The 26613-nt window shown below is 42.4% G+C and overlaps 1 protein-coding gene across 1 annotated transcript; it reads right to left on the bottom strand.

Moving 5' to 3' along the window:
- Positions 1–91: 91 nt before the first annotated feature.
- On the bottom strand, positions 92–25804 carry UBXN7 (UBX domain protein 7). The gene is made up of 11 exons (XM_031596516.2): positions 25672–25804; positions 22173–22320; positions 20152–20219; positions 18249–18314; positions 16164–16276; positions 10971–11117; positions 10511–10601; positions 9300–9427; positions 8366–8759; positions 7590–7669; positions 92–6316 (listed from the first exon to the last, which is right to left on the bottom strand). The coding sequence occupies exons 1-11, from the start codon at positions 25796–25798 to the stop codon at positions 6155–6157; spliced, it is 1524 nt and encodes a 507-aa protein (XP_031452376.2). The 5' UTR covers positions 25799–25804; the 3' UTR covers positions 92–6154.
- Positions 25805–26613: the final 809 nt, after the last annotated feature.

Below are 26613 nucleotides of genomic sequence, written 5' to 3'. Positions count from 1 at the left end.
CTCTCAATATAATGTAGGGACAGACTCTAATTCGAAATCAAACAAAACAGAATCTCAGGAAATGAAGAAAGGTAGTGAAAACAGTTTGTTTTATTTCCAGGATCAAATATTACAATAGGACATTTACATATATTTATAAAAAATGCAGCAGTTGTGTATATAGATCAGAGGTTTCCTTGAGTTTGGTCCCTCCCAGCACAGTGAGCTGAAAACACCCAAATTAAGTTCTCTCCCTCCTCCAGCATGAAGTTGCATCATTGAAGGAAAAAGTGACTAGTGTAAAAACCGGCAGGCGAAGCCCAAATTTGGAAACTGTAAGTTCACCCATGAGAGGACACAGCCTCATTAAGAAAGTCATCTGTCGTACAGTCTGGTGTCTCTGATTAGACACCACGCCTCTGAGGCATGCTCTACACAGATCTGTTTCATCCAGAGCTGTTCTATAAAATAGCACCTCGTCCCCCTGCTCCATGTCCTTCCTCTAGCTATCCTATTCCATAAAATCTCAGCACCATTTAGCAGGCAGATACAAAATTGCTCTTCCTTGTAATGCAGACACAGTAATTAGATAGTGACCAAATCCCAAACTTCTGTGACTACTCACAATGTACCGGTAGCAAACAGAAGATAGAACTGAGGCAAGCCAGGGCACTGATGTTAAGTGCCACATCCTCCAATTACAAATATGTGTGTGTATATACATGTATATACATATGGCTATATTTATGGGAAGTGGACAGACACTAAGCACCTCACGGGCAAGAGGAGACGAGATTAAAAGTCATCTTGCAGCACAGCACAGAAAGGGAATCCATTAACCTTCAGGCTTGGGAGCAGGCAGCAGGATGCAGTGAGATCCTGCTTTCAGCCCCTGCAAAGCTGTCCTCACAAAACAACAGGCTACAGCTCACCTTACAGTCACCTTATAGCAGACCTTCACAGTCATCACTGAAATGTTTCTAGGCTGACTCTAAATGCAGCTGAAGGAATTTCCAACAGAGATGGCCAACATCTCACAATGTGAGTTTTGCACTGTCTTTAAGACAAATCTACACCTACAGAAAATCATTTCTGTTGAAAAACAACTGGACAAGGCATACCCAATCTTCACAATAGACTTTGCTCTCCACCTCCATTTCAGCTACCTCTCCTCTCTTCGGCATACAGAGCTATTCTTTATTACTAGCATGATTAAAAAGGTATTAAACAAGGATAGAGCTGCAACAAGAAAAAAAGCAGTAACAAGCTGTTACTTCAAGTTCCTTAAATGACACTCATCCTCCCACCCACAGGGACTTCCCCACATAAAGACAGATAACAGAAACCCACATGGTTTGGAAAAACATCAGATGCATTTTGCCTGTTTGTTGCAGCGTTCAGCACCTGTCAAAAAGCAGCTGAAGGGATGCTTCACTGGGATTTCCTGCCCCACAAGAAGGGGTGGAGCCCTTGTTGCTCTTGAGTTCTTCCAACCCAACTCAGTGGTCCAGCTCAGCAAGAACAAACTCAGTGAGCCAGGACAAAGCATCCCAGCCAGCAGATAAGGAGCCTGCTCTCAGAACCAGCTGTAATGTGCTGCCTGCAAGAGCTGCAAGCAATGCATCGTGCCCTCTGCAGCACAGCAGCTGTGGTCAAAGAACTCCTGCATGGAGATGACTTTTTCTTTAAAGAACTAGAAAGGAAAGCCCCCATTCTCAGGATTAACTTTTCTACTTCATCACCCATAACTCATACGTACTTCAAGCAAGAAGTTTTGAATAGTCAGAAAGTATGTCAAACAGCAAAGCACACAACTGCATGGAAGTTTTCTAAGAAGTCTATTTGAGAACCCATCAGCAGTGAGGTTTACTCATTAAGTGCTAAAACCAGCTGCCAGTTTCTGATGGCAGCATGCATACAAACCACAGCACCTGTAAATGTGAAAGCTGGTATGACTTGGTGCAGAGGAGCATGTGCACTGACACTGATTCAGTTAATTAATTAGTTAATTTGGTGAGCTGATGCATAATCAAAATGGCCATTTATGTCTAAAAATCGCTGCCTTTCTGTAGACAGCTCTGTATTACAAAACTACTACACACATGCATTCTTTCAATACCAAGGTTGTCAGCTTATCAGATTTTTCACCAGGAAGCATGACATTATTCAGTCCATAAATGTCAGAAATGTAGAATCACAGACCATAGTTGAAAGCCTAAATGAAAACAACACAGGCACATCCAGCAACCTGTGACACAGCCTTCAGATGCCCTCTTTCCTCCAGGAGAGAATGCAAATGGGTTGAAGCTGGTTGGTCAGCCTGGCTGAGAGCAGGTACCTCTAGGAAGAGCCAAAATCCTTCCCTGGACCTCTGGAGGTCTGTGAGTGGGAAGCCAAAAAAAAAAGTGCTGACAGCAACTGGCAAAGAAAGTGAGGTACAGCTGGTAGTGCTCTGTATCTGAATACTGGTTGTGACTGTAAAAATAAGCCAGTTAGACATTAAATATCAAAACAAAAAAACAAGCTAGATGAAGAACACATGCAAAGAAGGTTTCATTGCAAGCAGTTAGAAGCTGCAGCTTGAAGCACATTAGCTCTTTAGCTTCCTATCAACAAAGCCTTCTACTGTCTAAGTGCACCTCTGCTCATGGCAGTTCTCTGCCATATAAACTGTGGCCAAACAACACTGCAAACCACAAACCACAGACACTTGAGGGATGATTTCCTTTGTCCTTCCAACTTCAACTTATTCTGAAATTAGGAATTTAAGGCGTTTTTTCCAGCCTTGTCAAAAGTAACTTGAGCTTCAAACTTAACATTCAGAAGCAACCATGACCAAGGCTCTTTCTAAATTGAGTCCAGGTGGCTTACACCTTCCCAGCTACAAGCTGTTGCATGCTTAGCTTGGATAATGTATTCAGCCACATTCTTCAGGCCAGCAAAACATGTTTCTCCAAACTCCGAAGAGCTTTGAATGAAAATCTGAGGAGCTGTACCCTGGCTGGTGCTGTTTCTTCACAGCTTTCACCAGCAGAGAACAGCTGGGTGATGTGAGCTGTGGCTCTGTTTTTACTGGGGTGGGAATAAGGGGGAAAAAAGGGAAAAGAATGAAAAGAGAGAAGAGGCATGCACAGGGACACTTATCTCTTCAAGACCTCTTCTCTCTGCCTCCAGTTCACAGATCAAAGCAAAAGAAAACCAAAAGAAACCACAGCATGCCTGAGAAACAAACTCAACAAGGAATTAGCTCATTATTTCTCGGAGCAGAACAAACCATTAGGAACTGTCACAAAATAATTCTGACTCCATATCCGAAATGAAAGAAAAATCCCATTTTTAATGTAGTTTCTTTTTTCTCAACATTCTTCACTTCCTGATCAGTTATAAAAGAATTGCTACTTGCTAATAAAAAGTCAAGAGACAGAAAGAAGAAGTCAGGAAATGAAGCAAAAAACTTTCAGTCTTGATGGATCAGCAAAAACCTTGCTACAGCCAAGTGCAACTTTTGGTTCCCTCTGCATGAGATGATTGAGCTGCTCCTGGCATAACAAAAGCAATGAGATGCTAAACCAGAACTTCCTGTTTTGGATTTGACAGCATGATCCTACAGCTAAGCATAGATTAAAGAAAGCTGTGTCAGCTCCACAGCTCCTAGTTCTGGAAAATGGGGTCAGAAAGGAAAGCTCATAATATAGGGCCACACTGGTCTTCAGCAACAGAAATGAAGCTCATGCTCCTGCCTGCAATGCAGTTTTCCCTCTTTCCCTGATGCAGCCATTAGTTATTTTTTTTACATCTAATTGCTGAAGCCTATGTACATTAGTAAAACTAGGAAGAAGGGTCAAAAGAGAAGCTACCAATGAAACAGGCATAGGACTGAAACGACAGAGTCAATTTTCTATGTTTAAATTCACTACTAGAAAAGTTGATGTGGAACAATGTGCTCAGAGCAGATGCAAACCCCATCCTGGCCAGTACCAGGATCCAGCCAGCCAGTCACAGCTTGAGAGACACAAGTGGAATGCAAAAGCTCCCTGCTGTATACAGGCAGGCAATGGCAGGAGAGCAGGAAAAGTCAACATGCTCCCATCTCAGCCTGCCTGAAGGACAAGAAAAGGTATCATGCTGATGTCAGGTACTGTTTCCTGTTGACAGCCCACTTTTGTTTTCTTGCAGCAAACCACTGAAGAAGAGGCAGCAAGTTTCAAGGGAACAAACATCATTGTAAGATATTTCAACTGGAGAGCTGAAATTACCTAAGAAGGTATCATACACAAAGGGTTTCCTACTGCCCTACTCTCCTACTCTTAGGCGTGAGACAAGAATTTGGATATTTTAGAAGTACTATGAATATCTTTCAGTCTAGAAGTGCTGCTGCTGCTCCAGAGGCCAAACACAATCACTCATCTGCTGGCCTTGTCATTCACCCTTTAATGCTGCAAAACAGCCTGTAAAAGGAGCTCTTTACAAACCAAAAACGGCATCTGATGTCACATCACTCACTGATCAGGAAAATGCCATTAGATTCTGTTTTCATAATACTGTACCTTGCAGTAGAATGCAAAGATGTTAATGCAGAAGGAGAATGAACACAACTATATTGTTATATCATGGGGAATGCAAAACATTGTCCGTGGCTTTCTCTATTTAAAGACTCAAAAGGCTGGTATGAAATTAAACACAAAAATATCCTGAAAAGTTTCAGGCTATAGAAAACTTCTGACCACTGAAGTCACACATATAACCATCTGTTATAGAAACAGTTAGAGAAGGACTTGTATTCTTTTTCCTCCCTGATGAAGAATGCTAAATTGGATTCTTAATTGTAAATAAACACACTGAACATCCATCACACAGATGGCAGTGTTAACTGACTTTTGTTTCCTGTAACCTATACCATACCAACAGGTGACCAACAGCTCAATGTCTAGGTGAGACACTGGGAAAACAGGGCACTTACTGTACACACAGGATGTGCCTGCATGAATTCTGCTGCCAGTTTTCATAGCTGAAATGAAAACACAAATAAAGGAGTAGTTTTCAATACATCCTTCCAGATTTAGTGGTAAATGACAGCAGATTAAGATTACAATAGAATAAAAAGCAGCCTGGAGCTGCCACCAGGCTATAAAGTCTTTTATAAAGCACTAATTCCTTCCACAGTTTTGACAAGGCTATTTATGTTTTGAATTAACGACAGGAACCCTGCCTAGGACTTGCTGTCCTGCCTAACTGCAGCCTGTGCTCTAAAACCACTTACAAATTAGTCACCCCTGGTGCAGCAGTGACATACAGAAGGAGGGGGGAAAAAAGCCAACTACTTGTAAAGTTTACTCCATGTTTTCCACACTCCCAAGGTTTTCACTGAATCATGCCACCTTCTATTGTCAGTTGTAAAATCCTGAAAGCAAGTAAAAAAGGGAAAAAACAGATGGAATTTCCCCCTCCTTGCAGGAAGGAGTCAGTACTGCAGCAACAGTAGACACAACTTCAAGTCTTTTTTTTTTTTTTTTTTGGAGGGAGGGGGATACTTGCTTTTTTCATAAACAACAACAAAACCCGTGTCCACTGGCAGCATTTAAAGGATGATGAAAGCATGCATGCAGCCTAGAAGCCTATTAGGTAGGGGCAGAGCATCTTGCCACAGCTCCTCAACTCCTTTCCAAAATAAGTTTCAGCAGACTGCAAGGTATGTGAAAACGCTGTAAGGTTAATGGAGACCTTTCACATAGAGAATCAAAGCAAAGGAAAGATTGTAATAAAGATTACACTCTCTCCTTACAGAGAGGTGACTCAGTGCCTTATCACACAGTATTTTCAAATATAAATTAAGTGAAATTGATTTAAGAATAGCAGCGAGAAGTGTGTGTGTATTATGGCCACTCCAAGTCCCAGCACACTGGATACATAGATCACCGTTCTACTTTACTCCATGAAAACAAAGGAAAGATGTTCTTCCCAACGCTCTCTGCAGGGCCCAAGCTGAGAACAAAAACAGAACTCTGAACACGCTCAATTGTCGCTAGAGCAGAAGGGAAGAAGAGATAGAAGGGCCAGACAGCTGCCTGCCTGATTTTAGCACTGCAATCCTATGACCCTCAACTGCATATCAATGAGTTGGTGTCCTAGGCAAAGAGGAGAGGGGAGGAAGGCTGGGAGAACTCAGGCCACGGTGCTAATTCCTTTCCTGCACAAAGACAGTCTCTTGAGGACACAGGCCTGCCTCCTGTAATGTGATCTCATAGTCCAGGTGAGAGAGTTTCCTTCGAGGGAAGTTGGTGAGGAGTTCAAAGCGTTCATTGGGGTATCCTTTTGACTGGACATGTTTCACAAGAGCCTACAGAGGAAGGAAGGCAAAAAAGGGTCATTCAATTAAAACAAACAACAACCCACAAAAAGTGTCACAAAATTATCCCAGTTTCCTCTTAAAAGAGAAGTTTGTTATCGCAGAGAAGGGAAATTTGCATGTAATGCAGATCTCAACTTCTTCACTATATAATTTGGTCCTTTATGTAGTAAAACACAGAAGCTAATTATCTAACAGATCATTTAAACAGAAGATATACATAACAGTACACTAATTTAAGTAATGTGAATTCCACATCACACAGTCACAGCAAAATGAAAGTTGCAAAACAATCTCTTCAGTGCCCCAAAATAAAAGCCCCCTCACTTGTTTACTGACATTACCTTTATGTAAAACCTAAAAGGCACCAAAGAAGTATTTTTGTCAGGTAGCACTGATAAATACAGCCTTTTTTACTCAAGGTTTGAATATTTTCCTGCCTTCAAAGAAGCATGAGGTCGGGGGGGATCCTTCTCTTCCTTTCTTTCAAAAGCAATTCTCAGCTCATTGACTTCTCTGCCTACAGTAACAATCCAGGAAGGATACAGAGGGTATTGGGATGATGGGCTATCAGAAAACCCAACAAACAGACACACCAGAAGAGCTAATGCCCACACCACACAAGAGAGATTTCCCAAGTTCATTAACAAACACAGCAGATGAGAGGGTAAAGTAGGAGTAGACAGGACAGAGAATGAAGATAAGCTGAGGAACGCCAGGGAGAACAGTGAGAGAGCAAAACTCAGGCAGAATAAACAGTCCAGTGTCTTGGGGCATCAGTGCAGGGGGAGCGCCTGAGGGGTGATGCAGTTGCACAGATGATGGACTGGAAAGACGTGGCTCCACCTAAGTTAAGATTACTTGAGAAATATTATAGAGATGACTGCTATGACAAAGTAAGAATGAAAGCCTGACAAAGCAAAGCAGTTGCCTACAGTAAGTGTCCCTCAGAATTTATTTCAGCCACAGAATTCCAAGTTGACCTCTGAAATGACGCTTGGTTTTGAGAGAGCTGATGCTGGATTTAAGATAACTTTTGTTTTCTATTTAAAGCTTTCATGCAAAATAGTAAGGGTGAAAACATGAGTTTGAAACAAGGTCAGTCTCTACCTGGAGTTTTGCAGACCAGGTTGTATAGTCTCATTTTCTTCAAAGGATATAAACATTTCTCTCACCAATGTGATTGGTGCCACCACAGGAAAATAAACTCTCCATTTTCAGCTCCCCTGTACTCAAACAAGGAATTCCAATTAACCCCACTCACCAGAAGTTTAGCTTGTTCGGGCAGTGAAATTTGTTCTCTCTTTCCATCTGGATACCTTAGCATCAGCTGTGCCTTTGGTCCTAGTACAAAGGAATTTACAACAAGTTAACAAACAAGGCAACTGAACGGTGCTTTCTGTAGTTTTGGTCGTGGCACACTTCACTGCATAGAAGAGTAGGGACTGGAGACAAATACAGAACTTTTTAGCACACAGTGTTTCAATCTCTGAAGAGATACTTGTACTGCACGTGTTTAAAATATGCTCAGGAGTTCACAATAGTGAACAAAATCAGTCTGGCTTCCCAGAGAAAAGTACACTGTGTTACCTCTGCCTTTGAGAGCATCTCACAGGGCTGCATGCCAGCTCACAGCTGCAAGGTGGAACACAGACTCCTGGGATTTGTTTGTATAAGCAAAAGTCCAGCCCCTCAAGGCAGTCAAGCCAGGCAGGAGGTGGAGCTACATTATTTCACTTCTACCACACTGGTAGAAGCCTTGTCACAGCTGCCTGCATTATACCCATGTGAATTTCATTCAACAGCAAAGTCTCAAACTAAGGAATGTGAGCTCAGGGACTAACATGAAATCACTACATCGAAGTGTTGACAAAGTAAATCATCCTAACATCTAGCATCAAGTGTGTGAGACAGAAGGAAAGGTTTAGCTTTTCAAAACAAGGGCTGAAACTATGCTTGTCAGAGCATAAAAGTTTTCAGAACAAAAGCAAAACAAAGGTCACTACGAAAAAGAAATAAAAACAATCCGTGGCCACTCACCATTCACATCTAGGCCCTGCAACATACTTTCAGGCTTGTCAGCTGGCTCCTCCACTACCCCTGCATCAATGCAGGGCAGTACCCTATGATTAGATGTTGTCCCAGGCTCAGTCCTTGCAGGGGGCTCAGGCTGAGGCCTCCGGCTTTCCTCTTTTTTATACCCCAAGTCCTTGTGTGGAGACTTCCTCAACTTGGCAGGATTCTCCGATTCCTCCTCCTCCTCAGATCCACAAACAGAAATAAACTCTTCACTTCCAGAAAAAAGCTCTGACTCAGATTCCTCATCTGATCGACTCTCCTGCTTGGCCTGTGAGGAATCAAAATGTGTTTCCTGTAATGAAGCTCTGATAGCAGCTTCCAGCTGGCTGTCCTCACTGGCATCAATGAGGCTCTCCTGTTGAACAGAGACATAGGAAAAAGGCATAAAGATATTTTCAGACATACGGAAAATCAAGACGATATCAAACATTCCAAAGGGAAGCTACTAAAACAGTCATGAAGAAACAGCATGGAAAGCTAGTCACCCTGTAACTGCTTAATGATTCCTCCCTGGAGCTTCACATGGAGTAATGTGTCTTCTTCCCACACAGACACAATCCTGTGACTGTTAACAAACAGTCAAACAAATGTAACAAAACAAATGATGAATCATTTTCTCATTTAGAAACACTTCCTGATAGAACAGTTTGCATAAAAAAACAGAATCACAGGACAGCTTGGGTTGGAAGGGACCTTAAAGATCATCTGGTTCCAACCCCTTGCCATGGGGTATCTATCGAGGTAGAAAGCACTCCTTTAGTGCATTATTTTCATTTTTTGCACACTCTTCCACTAATTTGTTAAGTCTGTTTATACACTACCGGGCTGGAAACCAGCACAGCTGGATACAGACACACCACATTTTAATTCAGGTTTCTGCAGTCCTCCTACTCACCGAACGGGAGCATTTTTGGGGAGGGTTGGTAGAATGCCCATCCAGCTGTCCGTGCTCACTCAGGAACCCTGTCACTTGGTCCAAGAAAGACGTCACGTCCAGTTGGTGCCACTCCACTAGTTTCTGGCCTGGGAAACATACAGCATCGTGAATTTAGAAATAGAAATCGTCTATTTTCAGCAACAACTCCTCAAAGACTGCAGCATAGCTGTCAAAAACATCAGTTCACTTCTGTCCATGTATTATGCAAGAATCCACATCTGTGGAACTGCAGTTGCCTACGGACCACCACCTGATAATTACAAAGCTTCCTCCCTCTACCCCCTCGAAAAGCCTTATTTTTTGTTCTTTTCTGAGAAAATATGCATCCAGAAAGGTGAATTGGATATTACAATTAAAAAATACAAAACACTAAATTTATGAAGAAGTTATACATTCTTGTCTGTTTCGATTCTGCATCTTGGTAAACAGCATTTGCTTCCATTAGTGCTAAGAAGAGTATCTTAACTTCAGCTTCAACAACAACAAAAAATGTTTTGAGATGGTTAAATCAAATGGTGAGAAATTTCAGCTCTGATTAAAGAAACTACTGCTTCAATTCCTGAGTAGCATAAGACCAAACCATTATTACAGCAGCCTTCTATGATGACAGAAAAGGCAAGAGTGTTGGCATACAAAACAAAAAGGTCCAACTTCCAAAGCAATGGAGAAAAAGGTAACATTTATTTATTTTTTAACTGAACAATCAAATTGGTATTTGAAAATTCAGATGCAATTTAATAAGTCATCTCTAAGCCTCATTAAGCTACTGTGACAGGAATGGGATTGCAGATTTGTATTCATGTCATGGGTAAGTGACCTTACAAATATTTTAAGATAGTTTATCACAAGATTTCAAGTAGCTTTTAAAAGACCACTTACAAAAAAATGTTGATTTTGGAGTTTCACCACCAGGTGGTACTATTTTCAATTTCTACACAAAGTACTCGATAAGCTATACCAAGTACCATAATCAAACACAGCATTTCAGAAAGACTTGGGAGTTTTGTTCCTTTAGTGCCTCCAGAAGTTACTAGTTCATTTCTTCAGGGATGAGAAGTCTCACAGGACAAATGTGGTAACGAAAAAGCTTCAGCTGCAGTGTAACACTGCCAAAGATGACAGCACTTCAGCTCACAGCTGCCACTCCAAGTAACTGTCTCTTATCTTACCTGTCCTGGGATCCAGGATGGAGACGTAAGGGAAGTCTGCTAATTTATAAAACTGTATGTACCTCTGCCCCTCCTCACTGTCGTGATAGACCTACAAAATACCACATTGAAAGCAAGTTACTGAGTGAAAAGGGAACACAATCATGAAAACATACCGAGTTATTCTCTATTTTACAGTGCATGCAACAAATGGTAAACACAAGTCTCAGCAACTTCTACAAGTTGAACATGCACCCCTACCAGTATATGTATTAGTGGTTAAGCAATAACATTTTCAATCAGAAGTAAAAGGCTGCTTAGGCATTAAAATGCATACCCTTATTCTCTGCAATTCTCCAAGAGAACCACAGTAGTGCCGTTAAAATCACAGATATCTGTTTTCACTGTCCCACCTAACAGGACATCAAGTTACTGGTGTGGCTCTGTTAAATTTCCCACCCACAGAATTCTGTGATTCTACCTGCCAAAAAATGAAATGTTCCCTGATGATGTTCTTCACAGCCTCATTGCTCCAAACATCGCGGTTCAGACACTGGCACGCAAAATCTTGCACGTTCTGAATGTTTATCATGAGCCATTTGTTCTGCATCTGACCACACTCCTTGGCCTGTAAGCAGAGAGAAAAGCTTCATCAGCTAACACTGAAGAGCACGACATAAACAATGCCAGCAATGATCAGTGATGGCTTCTAGCAGTGTCAGAATTTTCACCAAAACCCCTTCAGAGTGAGAAAGATGGACCGAGCTAGCGCAAAGGCATCCACAAAACAGAAGGCAGGGCTGAAAGACCTGCTTAAATGAGATTGGTTAAATTACAGAATCACATCGATGAACAGAGCTGCTGGAGTTCAACAAGCCAAGCACAGAGTGGGAAAAGCAGCTTTGGCAGTGGGGCAGGGCAGCGAGTTGTGGGGAAAGACACTGAATTAAGTACTTGTTCAGGGAAGAGTGTAGTCAACCACACCAATCTGACAACAGAGGAAAGACCTGCTCACTCCAGAGATAAACCTGTGGATCATCTTCTACTTAAGCAGACAACACAATTGACAGAGGATATGCATGAATGCAATAGGACCTCCTCTCTTGGTTTTTTTTTTTTTTGTTTTTTCCCCTCTCTCTCAAGGTTTTGAGTTACGCTATTACTGTGTAACTGCCAAACTCGGCATCCTTTTTTGATGCTCCTTATCCAGACTGCAAGTTGGGAGGAAGACGGGAAGGTGCAGGAAGAAATCTTACTGGTTTGAGTCACAAAGCTGGCATAGTCTGATTGCTTGGTGGCAAGATAATGGTAGGAGTTTGATCAAGAATGTAATTCTGATCGCTGAATTGCCATACCTGTTGAAAAAAAGAGGGCTATATCAACAGCAGGAATGCTCTTACCACCTGGAGAGACTGGAACTTGCAAATGAATCTCCCTTCCTTTTTTAAAAAAGTATGCATATATTTATAAGTGCATTCACCATCCTGCTGGCAAGGCACCTAACAGCAAATTCAAGTAATCAGAATGCTACAAAAGATTTTGCTGTTTTTGGTGGTAGTTTGTTCCCCAAACCAAAGTTTTTAATTTCAGATGGATTTTTAGCCAGCACACCTCAGAACAGTCAGTCTGTCTGATGCAAGACAGCTGCATGAACCCCATCCACTTAGCTCAACAAAGTGTAAGCCTCGACGCACTTGGTAAACCAGGAAATTTTAAACTAGAAGCTTGCTCGCTGTTCAGCAGATCTTGGTCTACAAAATATATTCTGTGTGGCCAAAGGACCTGCAGACAATTTTTACTTCATTCAAAGGAAAAATGTTACAGAAAAAAAAAATGAATGTAGAAGCGTGGAATACTCATTCTGTTCTCGCAGGCATCACTAATGTTACCATGTGAGAAGCCTGTATTTGGTTTCCAGAGGGGAAAAATGCTGCAGGTGACACCTGGGTAACTGATAATGGTTTTAAACATATTCATTATTCTTTTATTTTAAAAAAATTATCTTAAACTAACTGGGGGATTTGAGAACTAATTCTAGGCAATCAGTTTAAGATGAGGCCCAGAGGTACCACTCAAAACTAAGGGGAACATTGTCAGTATGCAGCTTCAGTTAATCACATTGCCTTAGTCCTGCATTCTAATGTGATCCATATGTGACTAAATGAAAAAACTCAAAAATACATACTAGCATACCTGGAAGTGCATCTCACTCTTCTACACTTTGCATATTTTTTAACATTAGAGAAAACCTGACTCCTCCTCTCCTCCATCCAGCTACTGCACTTGAAAGGGTGCAAGCAGGAAATTCCACACGCAATTTTTGGAAAGATGAGTTTTCAACTGTACAGCAGGTCCAGCTCTTGAAACTCCTTTTAACTTCCTTGTAAAAGCAATAGGTTTCATGTTTAACATTTAAGAGGACAACAGTTATACTGCTACCATCTCACACACATATATAACCATGCTCTTACACAGATATTGGTCTGCTTTAAGGGTAGGGAGGTATAGAGGGAAGAAATATTGTGGGTATAGAGATTATACTGATGGATCATTTTCATCAATGACCAAAATAACACTGCAGGGCTCAAGAGCTGGCTTGCATAGTCTGCAGGTGATGTCTGATGGCTTCGGAAACAGCTTCCTACACCAGTTCCCAACCACCATCACTTCTCCTTCTGTGAGGTAAGAGCACCTAGCACTTAAAACAGCATCCAAACAGGATAAGAACAGAGCAACTGCTCCTTACAAGCATTCTAATTCACACTTTAGATAGCAGAGTAGGGAGCTTTCAAAAAAAGAGGCAGTGATTCTTAAATACCACATGACAGATGTAAAAAACCACCCATGTCCTCTAAATTCCCCTTCCCATTTTCTAGGCATACACATTTTTTCATCACAACAACTTAGGGCAACAGACCAGCAATCCAGCCAGCCAAAGTAAGGAAAGTTATTTTACACTCATTGCTGGCTCCCATTGGAGAAACTAGCTCATGTACTACTAAAAACATGTAGTTCCAGACATCTGCTAGTTGAGCATAGTTCAGTTTGGGAGATAAGATAAAATCAGAATGAGAGATCTGCCTCCCAAGATACATCCTATTTATATTAATATTATTTATAATATGGTCCTTGCCTTGGTCAGCACAGAAAGACCAGGTTCTCTTCATCACCCAGCCATTCCCTACCCAAATGTACACCAGCACACACAGTCTAGCTAGACAGTGTAGAAGCACTGTATGTAAAAATAATTGCACTATTCAACTACAAAACTAGATCAGCTTCTGAGCTATTACTACTTGCTTCATAAAAGCAAAAAAAAAATGTTTTTAAAACCATCAGTATCAGCAGGAAGCAGTAAGAGAACCTGTAAAATGAGGAAATTTCATATAGAGAAACTGTAAACTGCAACGTCACACTGTTGCTTCACAGAAGTGACAAAATCCTAAGGAGCATTAAGCACAGAAAACTATCTGCTTCCAAAACAAGAATTTCAAAGTAGGTCAATTTGGGGCATATTCTCCACAAATTAAACTGCATTTTACAGCATACACACAAAGAAACAAATATATCTGATTGTAGAACAAAACCAAACTCTTCTTTAGAAAGTAAGTTTGGTCTGTTGCTCTAGTGACTCATTCTTAGCAGGTTCTGTGCTAAAGAGATGGTGAGTGTGAAGCTTCATATGCATCAAGGCTCAATTTTACAGTCAGGAAACGTCAGTTAAAATCCCTTGTGCAATCTGAATTGACCCTCAGCAGTTTCATTTCAGCTTCTCTGAAATACTCTAATAGGAGAGAAGGGGCAGTTCACGTTAACATCTCGCTGGTGTGTCAGCCATTTGCCCCTGGTTTACATGGCCCCAAGCCACCAGCCAGTAACCAGCACCAGTAACTAGCATCTAGTGGCCCAGTTTTTGATGGATCTGAAGTTAAACATTAATGCTCTTTTTTATTAATGCAATAGCAGCTTTTTCACATCATATTGTTAAGGTTCTCCAGTGGGTTTTGTTTTGTTTTTTGCATTCAAAGGAAAATGTATTTCCTTGTGCAAAACGAAAGACAGCTGAGCCTACTTACCACAGAAACCAAAGTTAGAGCACCCTAACAGACACTGAGCAACAAAGATGCATGAAAACCTTACTAAGACCAGACAACACTATTATTACTGAGTTTGAATAACATCTAAGTCTGCAGGACACAATGCTGGTGGAACTTTCTTGCATAGCCCTCCAGAGCTTAGAACACACCAATCACTAAAAAAACAAAACAAAACAAAACAAAGAAAACCACTCAAGATAGTACTAAAATAAAAGTGCTCAAAATGACAGCATTTAGTCTTTTTTTTAGTTATTGTAGATGTTTATCTAAGTGAACAGAGAAGGAAGAAGCAAACAGCAGCTTGTTAGAATTGAATTTTGAGAAAGATTCTGGTCATTGGATTCGCAGGAGGCCTGACTTTATCCCAGGCTGAAGCAGCACAACAGTGTACAGTCAGAGAAGGTAAAATGGAAAAGGTAACAGCCCACAAACTGAGAAGCTAAAGATTATTTTTGCAAGGAAGTTTTGAAATGAAGAGTAACGCATGAGACACGGAACTGTATGAGAACAGAAAAAAGCAAACATGAATATCAGAAAGCATATGTCTCTAAATTTAAATTACTGCAAAGAACAGGACAAGGTGTGTATACATATCCCCCCCTCCTCCCTCCTTTTTTTTTTATTTACAAGGCTGAATAAGAACACATGGACTTTAGAGCAATCAAACATATCAATCAGTTACATCATCCTCTGAAAAGAATTATGATAATGGCAGTAAATACTGCTAAAGGTCTTAACATGTTTTCAGTAAGACATTAGGAAAGACTAGAAAACAAATTCCACAGCAGAGATTAGAGGGCACTTGCTGAGTGTGTACACATTTCAGTACAGAGCAGGACTGGCTGTTCCTATGCAAATTCCCTTTATTGGTCCCTCAAGCCACAGGTTCGCTATGTTCACAAACCAATCTGGATAGTCTCTAATCACTAGTTACATCCCTAATTCATACCATAACTAATTTTGACCAGATCCACAAAGCTCCCTGCACAAATAGAAAAGGTGACACCTGAGATCACTGGAAACAGCCCCCCTAGCTCTCCCCTTCTTAGGGGGGCAATCTCTCAGACAATTCTTCCATCACCACCAGAGGCAAAATCACCACTGTGATTTTGTACAAGAACATGTCTTCTGGCATAAACTTGTGCATTCATGACAATGCCATACACAGATACTTAAGTAGCTTTGGTATCAAAATTATTTAGCCATATTACCAAAACTGCATGAGCTTCTTTAGAGGCTCTGCTGCAAATTATATTGCCCCTTACAAAGTACTTTTGCTCACCTACCAAAAAGCAACCTTACTTCAGCTACTTCTGTATCATGCAAGAGATTTGTTCTTCCATTCTGGCCAGCCTCACTTGTATACAGAAGCGTTTCACCAAGTGTGATTTGCTCTATTAGCATTTAAACATAATAAAAATGTGATCTACCATTGTTAGTAAAGACCTTCAGAGATAGTGCATCAAATATTTATCACTACAGGGCCTTTTAATTGTCCTGCGTACACAGCCTAACAAAGGGCTTCCACACTGCACACAGCCACCACACAGGGAACTTACCAAAACTCAAAAACTCACCGTCTCAAAGCTGCCTTTGTGCATCAGATCAATGGGAGGCCTGAAGAGGTCTGCTAGGGTAGTGAGTTTCTTATCTACTGCTCCTCCATTTCGTAGTTCCTGTTCCTGTCGAACTGCACAGCCCCAAGAGGAAACAAAGCTGAGTTAGACAAAATATTCAAAAGATGTATTTATAATTGAATATATTCCCATATACAAAACTTTGGTGAGACAACTGTAAGGTTAGACTGCACTGAAGAAGATCAGCTGCTACTTTAGATAAAATCCCCACTTGTCCTAGCTCTTGCAAGCAGTGGGTGTTTATTTCACTTTTAAATACATCCTGGGTAGTATAAGTATTAGTAGAGGTGGTCATGTATCAATATTCAAAAACAAACAAGCAAAAAAATTTTAAAAAGGCTATGACTTGCTCCCACTGATGCTATTAGACTGGAACAACTGAGCTAGTCTGTAACATTACAACTTTACTAAGTATATTTCTAATTCAAAGCTTCTAACACCTGAAGGTAAGGCACTCCCCACAATAAGATTTAGTTCACTTGGAGAAATATATTTGCAAGTTTATATTAAATATCTACACTTCCCACAGTCAGTTCTGGATACCTCAGCCTCTGCTAGATTAAGAGGTTTTCAGACTGTTTATACCAAGTACCATATTTTGAGTTTCTATTGGTGTTATCACTTCCACCCAAACAATACAGAACACATTTCCTACGTATACACAACCATATATAATAAGGTAAATTACAGAAACTGCTCACCTAAAAATGCAGTGGTATAATGCATTTTATGGAAGCAAGCCAGCTGAAATGAGTAACCATCACATGATCCTAAAGCTTTCCCATTGTGTAAGGAAACATCAGTGGGCCATAGCATACAAACCATTGCTGAGCAGACACTGGATCCCTAAAGGGATAGAATTGCACCTGTGGTGTAGGCCTGGGAGCCAGGAAATAACATGGACTTTTATGGCTAGGGCCATTTCTTCAGAGATAACAAGACGGTGATTTTCACCCATGAAATTTTACCATAAAACATCAAGTTTCACAATGGTTTTACAGACCATGAAACTCTAAAGGACTTTGCTATAAGAGAGAAAAAATAAGGGCATGAAGCTTCTGTAAATCCTTGATTTTAATATATATAGCTGCCAGTGACTTCAACACCTGATTAGATTATTACTTCTGAAAAACTGATCAAAGCTGTTAGGGGAAAGCTAGAAATGATAAATACTTATTTTCAGTTTAGCATATGACAGCACCTAACTCCTTGGGAACCAGGTCCTTGGTTAGAGCTCTTTAGCACTCCAGTAGCATCAGTAGTAACAACTGCATAACAAATCTAACTGGGATACAAAATAAATGGTGTTTGGCTCTCAGAAAATCCCTTTCTATGAAACTTAAATGCTTATATAACAGCCAGTGCTTTGTCTTTTGGAGAGCCTGCAAATGAATGGATAGGGAATGGTAAACAGATTAAATTCACTAGAACTAATTCACAAGGCCAAGGAAGAAGCCTCAGGGTTACACTCAAATCTAATTCAAGTGCCAGAGCCACCACTGGCTATCAAAGAAAAAAATAATAGGTAAACGTAATTTATACACAGGTATTAGACTGTTCTTCATTTTTAGTTCTCCCTAAAGCAGAAAAGGGCTTTTTTGAGAGTTATCAAGAAAGCATTTGCCATAGGAAAGCAGGCAGAATATGCTGTCTCATGGTTTTACTTGTGTAGCACAAGCAACTACTTGGCACAGCATCCTCAGTACCTGCTTCATATATCCATTAACCAATGCTTTCCCTTTAGCAATTTCAGAACAACGTAAGGTTGCCCCAGAAATAAATTAATGACATTTACTGTACCACAGACATGACAGAGTATTGTCAGCAAACAGCACTGTCACTACAACAAGGAGAATCTGATAGTATTATTCCCAAATAACACTTTACACGCAGTAAGCAATTAAAAAGCATTCAATGACTGAAAGCTATCACAGCCTACAGTGGAAACTAATTTGAAATCGTTATTGTATTAAAAAAACAAACAAACAGAGAATGTCTCTAAGTTGCTGATCAGCAGACACTTACTGGTTTCCGTTTGAAAATCCCGAAAGCCATCAAATATTGAACGCGCAGGTCTGCGTCTTTTAGGAGCTTCAAAGAAAAAAGTATTTCAGTAATTATTTCAAAGGCATACTATCAAACAGGTAAGCTTATGAGGACTTCATCATTTCCTCCTTTCTTTCCAGTAGGGAAGAAAAACATATCAGCAGTACACAATAATGTAAAGTTAGCCTTTTTTCATGGGCTCACCAAGCACTCCAAAGGCACATCAGTATGTAGTGGCAGTGCTGACAGCATCAAAATGTCATGACTCCCATCAAGATTTTTAAAGAACATTTCTAAGTAGATGAAAACTTCATAAAATTAAACTCAGATGGAAAATACCTTCTTTCTTAGGAAATGCATTTGTTTCTTCCACATTTCTATTTCCTTTCTAATCACTTATCCAGATCTCATTCCAACTCGACTAAATGGGCCCCAGCCAAGCTCTTCACAGGATCCAGTGTCGGTATCTGCAAAGATCTCTCTCCTCTAAATGCTTAGCAACAAGCACAATCCCTTACAGGTAAATTACTTCAGAGTAATTTACACCACAGTTTTGAATAGCAGCTGAAATAGCACTTCAGCAAAAGCAGCACTTGTATCTCCAGTCTTGGCTGCTACAAGTCCAGTGCAGGTGAAGATGTGAACTGCAACCCAGATGGATGTTTTTCTGATAAATTTTCTACTTCTGCAGTGGTTCAGTTTATCTGGCAGAGTACAAACTGATAGAGGTTTTCTCAACTGGAAGAGAATCCAAGCTCACTCAAGCACCTCAATATGCAGCTGCTCAAACCATAAACTGGAACATACCCTGTTGAGGTTACAGCTGAAAGGACTGAGTGAGGCAGCTTTCCAGCTGCTGGGCTGCTTCATGCTATAAATAGAAGTGGCATCAGTGAGAATATTAGAGTTGTTGGATGAGACAGAGCCAGGAGGCTACCACAGACTGCCTCAGTAGGGCAATCAGGGACAGCACGTCTGTGCTCAGTGTGTGACATGAGTATAAAAGGACCTGGCAAGAGTGCAGATCATACTCCTGTACTTCTTAGGATCATGAACCCAGAGGCACCTATGGAGCTAATGTCAAAGTCTCTGCTGGGTCACAAAGGAAGCAAGAGGAAGAAGCCAGTGCAATGCCTTCCAAGAGTCCTCAGGGCACCTTCTGCAGCCACCTTTCAGCTTGGGCATGCTGGCAAAACAAATCTCTGACGTTGAAAACAAGATCAAGTGAGAACCAGTTCCACAGTAAAAGAGAAGCTAGGCCTCACAATTCTATTTAGCAGGAGCTAAGCAACAGAAAATGCATTTCCCGTGGATACGGGATCACTTTAAAGATGAGCATTTCCATGTCTTTCATTGATAGAAAGGGCAAGATTCTTAATTCAGCTGTGTGATGCAGTTTAAAGTGCAAATTCAATTCCTAAAGGAGAAATTGAGAAAATGACAAGCAATCATGCAGTTCAACCCTTCTTTCTGGATCTCCTCAAGAAACATGCATTTGTTCTCTCCATTTTCCCTTATCAGCCAAATCCCAAGCATTCACCCTATCAGTCTGAGCATTTTTGCAGCAGTATCACATGGTTCTGAACCCCAGGAACACAGATGTATACTCAACATTACTAACTGGCTGGTGCCTCAAGAAGTCTTCTGAAAAAGGAGTTAGCACCTTTTGACACCATTGGGAATACAGCACCTCTAATGTGTAAGGTTTTAAACATCAGTATATTTCCAAGTATGCAATCATGTTAGATGGCTAAAAAGTTGCAACAGAGCAAAAACAAATATAAATAGGCACACTGCTTTCTTCATGTCCATGAAATTTTGTTTTTCTCATCATATAAACATGATTTCAAGGTAATTAAAGAAAGCAAAAAAAAAGGCCTACCTCCAAACAAGGGCTCAGGCTCTACTAAAATTTCCTGTTTTTGAGGAATTGGAGCTCGTACTTCATCCCTATCAAAGAGGAAAGGAAAATCAGAAATAATAATGTTTAAGTATTAAATAAATCACACTATGTTGTGTTTCAGAGGTTCCTGCGACCTGGACTAGCTAAGGACACTGCTGTACCATTGCACAGAATCAGAGATTTGATGTCAAAACAGACCTTGAGGAATCCTCTACTCCCACACAAGGCACTGAAGCAGGATGTAGCACATTATGCATTAAAGTGCATTATGTACTCTTCTACATCTTGACAGAAGATTACACAAACCCTGTGGTACCCTGATCCCAGTCTTCTGTCAATTGAATTGACAAAAACAAATGAAATATTTTTTTTTTTTCCTTTCACAACCTCTGAGAACTTGGAAACGTTTTTTTAAAACTTAGCTAAGGCTAACTAACCCACTTGCCACCCTCCTCCCCTGTTTATCTATACATAGAGGAAAAAAAAGATTGGCTACTTTAAGCTTTCTCCTGCTGGAAGACTTTTTACTTTCACCTGAAACTCACGGCTCTTTCTTTACCATAGGATGTAAAACAAGATGGTCAAAATGGTTATTTTCCCCCATATAATTCTGAAGCAATTACTTGTTTTAATGGCTGGGCTCCTTTCACGTATCAGCAGCTTAGCTATGCTTACAGAGAACACTATGTAAACTGACATTACGTCTAGGGGAAGAAATACAATCACAAGAGCTATGAAATAGTAGAAATGTGTACTCAGTTGTAGTCAATTCAGTTACCTAACTCGTGTATCTACACAAAGGTGTGGCACAGGCTCATCCAAGAAAATCCATTTCAACATCCAATCTACTGAGCACTCCAGAGGTGCCCACTTTCCTGGACTCTTCAAAGTCTTAAAGTGTGCAGTTACTGGCTCCTGGCCACGCAGGTTTCAAGCAGTAACTCATACCACCAGCAAGATGCACTAACCTTGCTATTAGCCTCCACATCTTTGATCACTGTTGTGAAACTAGTTATTCTCCATTTTTGATTTGCATACTTATTTCTCTCTCTTCCTAAAAGTAAAACTAAGCTGACCAGCACCTGAAGGATGTCAAGTATAAAAAAGGAAGTATTCAAAAAAATCCTTGAATATTAAGTTACTGATGTGCCAGGAGTTGTCTAGAAATAAGAACTCTTAACACCTACAGATACAGACTTTTAACTTCATTACCTGTTAAAGGTTCAAACAGGGAGGCACTGAACTATAGAGGTTAGTGCTAACAGTTGTTTAAATGTATACACATGTTTCAGAAGTATAAGCAGCAAGAATTTTCTTTAAAAGTTATTTCCCTCTTTCCTGAAGTGAAAGACTTCCATAAAGAAGAAAGCATAGCTAAGTTTAATTTAGAACTTTAATAAATGTGACTGATACCAATTAGCTTCCACTCAAAATATTCCCCTTATCCCATGCAGGCACATTGACAGGCAGCACCAAAAGACTCTCTGCCATGTCCAAGCACCTTTATTGGCATGTGATGTGTAAGACACTAATACAGATTTTGTAGTTGTTTGTTCCTCTGCACATCAGTGTACATGATCTGCTGTTAGGACAACACAAGCAAATGCTATCAAATGGGACTTGGGTCTCATTTAATAAAAAACAAAATAACAAAATTCTCTAAGTACAAAAGCAACATAAAACAAGACTCCTGGAGCCATTTAATACTAGGACCCACTTTTCATTGGATCCTCACTTCAATGACCAAGCTACGCCTGCAAAAACAGCATGTGCATACAATGGAAAACTTCTGAAGTACACACAAGAGAGACCAGCTTGTGCAATAAGAAAAACTTATTTATTAAGAAAAATATCAAAGCAATCAATCAAACAAGATCATCAAAGAAGCACATGTTACACTGAAATAACAGCAGTTTAGGAAAAAGAACAACTGCTTTCATTGTTCTGTCTTACATTACAAAACTTTTCAGACAGACTACTCATATTTATGCAGTACGTACTCGGTGTGTGGTCGAACTGCAGACACTGCTGCAGAACTGGTGCTGGGCTCCTCTGCTATGCCTCCACCATCCAGAAACATGGTGACAGCCATCTCCAGGTTGTTGTTGCATGCTTCAAGCATATGTTTTCCCACGCTTTCGCTGGCACCTGTAATGCAAAAAAAAATATATATATATACAGAAGCATTCTTCATAAAGTGTTCTGATCAGAAGCGCTGAGAACAGCTCACCAGCAAGCTTTCTCTTTTAAAGCACTGATCATTAGAGCAGTTCAGCAGGTGCCATTTATCCCTAAGGCACAACTATGAGGTGAGACAAACACACATCTCAAGGGAAAAGGAAATGCCTGGATACAGGACAGCCACACTTCTCCCTTCCAGCAGGAGAAAGTTCTGTGGGAGTATTTTTGAGCACTTCTTTTTTTCTTTGTATAGTTTTCCAAATATTGACAAGCTTATTAAATTTGACTTCTGTTGTGTTATATGAAAAAAAAAAAAAAACGAAACAACCAACTGATTTAACATTTTAACAGAGAGAATACTAAATCCAGTACCAAAGTTTTTACCCACCTCTAACAGATACTTAAAGAAGGAAGAAAAGATTCCCTGTTTCACTGGGTGCTCCAGAAGGCAAAAACAAGCAGAATCTCAGTTCATGTACAAGGAAATTTTAAAAGTGAACAGGGAAAAAGTAGTATCATCACTAACATTTACTAGAATGGCTCCCAGGCCCAACTAAATGCAGACTGATGTGCTGCTCAGGATGAAACATTACTCCTTAGCAACACTTGCAGTTCTTCCTTCCAGGGTCTGCCTCTAAAGCTTCCTCAAGGCCATACAGTCAACAAAAGCACTTTCACCAACTGAATCTCTCCTGCATCTAATCTCTCCAGAGTCTATTTACTACACTATGTCTCTAAAGGTAGCAGGCTGCCAAAGAGTCTATTTTAATATGGAAAAGCTGGTATAGAGGAAGAGTGGCAAAATGCAGCTGAACCAGTTTGGGAGCAGCTTTTGGTCTGTAATAATTCTTACCAACTTCACTACAAGTCACTGAAATGAAGAAAACTCTGTGTTCCCAGCTTCAGAATGACAGCTAACAACACTTTGAGCAAAACACATTTAACTTACTTTCATAGTGTGTCTCTGAGATTTTCCAGGAAGTACTCAGAACTTTAGATTAAACAGACTGATACACTGAACACACTTTGAATCTGTTGAGATAAAGCAATACTAAATGACCTGTGCCATTATATTAAACCACAAAGAAAGCCAGGCTGACCAAGGTAACTGCTTTTCAAAAAAAAAACAAAACCCAAGAACCAACCTCAAGAGTACCCCAATGGTACTTAACTGTGCTTGAGGACCTTAATCAAAATAAGAGCGCAGAAAGAACTAGTACCATCCCCAATAAAACACAAAAGCATCAAGTAGTTTTTCACTGTAACTGCTCTTTGATATTTTCAGGAGCTCACTTCAACACCAGCTGGAGAAACGAAGCAATACCTGCAGAGTTTGGAATATACATACACCCTGCAACCTCACTGCACAGTCACACCATGCTGTTCATTTAGGAGGACCAGAAGAAAAATTATATTCAACCTTCTGCTTTTTAAAGTCATGAATATACAAAGCATTTGGACCAAATCTTCCTCAGTCCTAAGGAAGATAGCATCACACCAATGTTCTCAGTGTTCCTGCTGGCAAACAGAAATACTAATTATTCCACAAGAGTTGAAACAAATTTCTTTTTATCTTGTAATTTCATCTGTAAAGATACACAGGACCTACACTCTCTTAGCACTTTTCTGGATGAGAGCACCAAAGAAAAAAAAAAAACAAACTGCTGTCTGAAGACTATATTCAAGGACTATGAGTTATTGGGCATGGATTCACAGCTGGATTTGATGTTTATAGTGTCTTTTCCAACTGCAGAGACTCTGATTCTATGACTGCTGCTCACCATCAGGTGTGCTGGAAGCAGAGCATAGAATCATAGAATGGCCTGGGTTGAAAAGGACCACAATGACCATCTAGTTCCAACCTCCTGCTATGTGCAGGGTCACCAACCAGCAGACCAGGCTGCCCAGAGCCACATCCAGCCTGGCCTTGAATGCCTCCAGGGATGGGGCATCCACAACCTCCTTGGGCAACCTGTTCCAGTGCCTCACCACCCTCTGAGTGAAAAACTTCCTCCTATTATCTAACCTAAACCTCTCCTGTCTTAGTTTAAAACCATTCCCCCTGTCCTATCACTATCTACCCTCATAAACAGCCGTTCCTCCTCCTCTTTATACACTCCCTTCCAGTACTGGAAGGCCACAATAAGGTCTCCCCAGAGCCTTCTCTTCTCCAAGCTAAACAAGCCCAGTTCCCCCAACCTTTCCTCACAGGAGAGGTGCTCCAGCCCTCTGATCATCTTAGTGCCCTCCTCTGGACCTGCTCCAAGAGCTCCACGTCCTTCCTGTGCTGGGGACCCCAGGCCTGGATGCAGTTCTGCAGATGGGGCCTCACAAGAGTTGAGCAGAGGGGGACAATCACCTCCCTTTCTCTGCTGGCCACCCCTTTTTAATGCAGCCCAGAACACAGTTGGCCTTCCAGGCTGGTGGAATTCATTTCACCTTTTCCACACAAACGTGGTAACTCTGTGCACTTACACAGAACCGCAGGAGCTGGAGCATCCAGTCTACCCCCTGAGAAAGCAGGTTCGCACCGAAGGTGCAGTTGATGACAGACTGCTGAGGTTGTGCTGTGCAGCACCTGCCACTGTGCCACAGGGTCAGGCAGCTCTGCAAAAACTCACCTCCAAACAGAACCTTACATTCTATTACAACAAAAAGTCAGCACCTCAAACCTCTCTTTCAGAGGTGGGTGGGCAGAACCCAGCAGGTTCATGTTTTCTTTTTTGAAGCGGGGTTTAGACATCTCCATCACCCAGCTGCTCGAGCAGAGGGCTGCTGGGCAACCAGCATAGCTCTGCCTGGCCTCTCGGGCACCGCTGAGAAGGAGAACACTGGGCACACACGGGAGCTCGCTGCAACGAAAGGCGCGTCTTCTTTCATAGCGGCGAGGGTTTAGTCCGGCTGGTTTCTGTCAGGAGAAGCCGGGCCCCGTAACTCCCCAGCACTCCCGTTTCGGGTGCCGCGTCCGCGCCGCAGCCCGCAGCCGATCGCGGTGCCGACACGCCGACGCTCCGCACGGACACTCGCAGCGAACGCCGCTCAGCTCAGCGCCGTCACGCCACGCGCGAGCTTCCCACCGAGCGGGGACGCGGCTGCCGGACCGCCACCTGGCCGCGGGGCGAGCCGCCCGCCTCTGCGGAGCCGCGTTTCCCCGAGGCGGGCATCGCGGCCAGCCCGGCGCCCCGCCGCCGCCCCGCTGACAGGCCCGGCCCCCCGCCCCGCCGCCCCGCGCCCGGCCCTCCGCCTCCATCCCGGCCGCTCGACGACGGCGAGAAGCGGCGGCGAGCCGGTCCGGGCCCGGCCTTCCTCGTGCCTCACCCGTGATGGCGGTGAACTGCTGGATTAACCCTTTCAGCGCCGCGGAGGCCGCCGAGCCCCCGTGCGCCGCCATCTTGCCGCCGCCGCACAACAACACGCACGCCGCCGGCCCGCGCGCACCGCGCATGCGCGAAGCCCGCCCGCGCCCTTCCTCTGCCCCGCCGCCGGGGTGGCGCCGCGCCGGGGCGGGGCGCGGGAGTTGCCGTGGTAACGCGGCTCGCGCCGCCTCAGCCGCCCGCTCTGACGGGGCGACCCGGCGCGGCGGGAAAGGGGTTGATTGAGGTGTTCACCGGCAACTGCCGGGCGCAGGAGGCGGCGATGATGCCCGTGCTGCGCCCCAGCGGGAGCGGGAACGCACTTTTGTTTTTCTCCATCCAGCAGCGCTCTCTGAGCCCGGTCCTCCGGTTCTTTACCGCGTCCAGCCACGGCTGCTGCACGAGGAGAAGGCTGAGGGAGAGAGCCAAAGGCCTTGCAAGTCTGGGTAGGCGGTGTGCGCAGCCCTCCCCTCACCGACAGGATCAGAGGCTTCAGTGGCAACGCTGAAATGCCCGCAAGGTGGGGTGCCGTTGCTTTCGTGCAGCTTTACCTCAGAACAGCATCAGGTGGAATGCTGTGTGCGAGGCGTTGGACTGGAGGAGACGAGTTTTAAGAAGCAGAAGCTGAGAAATACCATCACACCAACAGGAACGGCTCCCCAGCGTTGCCTTGCGAGTTCTCACTGTGCCCGAGATCAAGCACTGAGAGCTTAAATCGCTCCACGTCGGGACTTGGGAGCCTCACGCTCATTAACACTCATTAACCGACCCAAACCTGCCACTTGGAGCAACCAAAATCCTCCCAGCAGCTGAATTCCACCCTCCAACAAGAAAAGCATAAAACGAACACGAGGACCCTCCTGAGGACCGCTCTGCCACACGTGCTGTGAGTGCGGGCAGGTGGGGA

Source organism: Phasianus colchicus, chromosome 10 (genome assembly GCF_987193195.1).
Source record: "Phasianus colchicus chromosome 10, bPhaCol1.hap1.1, whole genome shotgun sequence".
In the NCBI taxonomy this organism is placed as follows: Eukaryota; Metazoa; Chordata; class Aves; order Galliformes; family Phasianidae; genus Phasianus; species Phasianus colchicus.
This window is presented reverse-complemented; position numbering and strand designations above follow the sequence as displayed.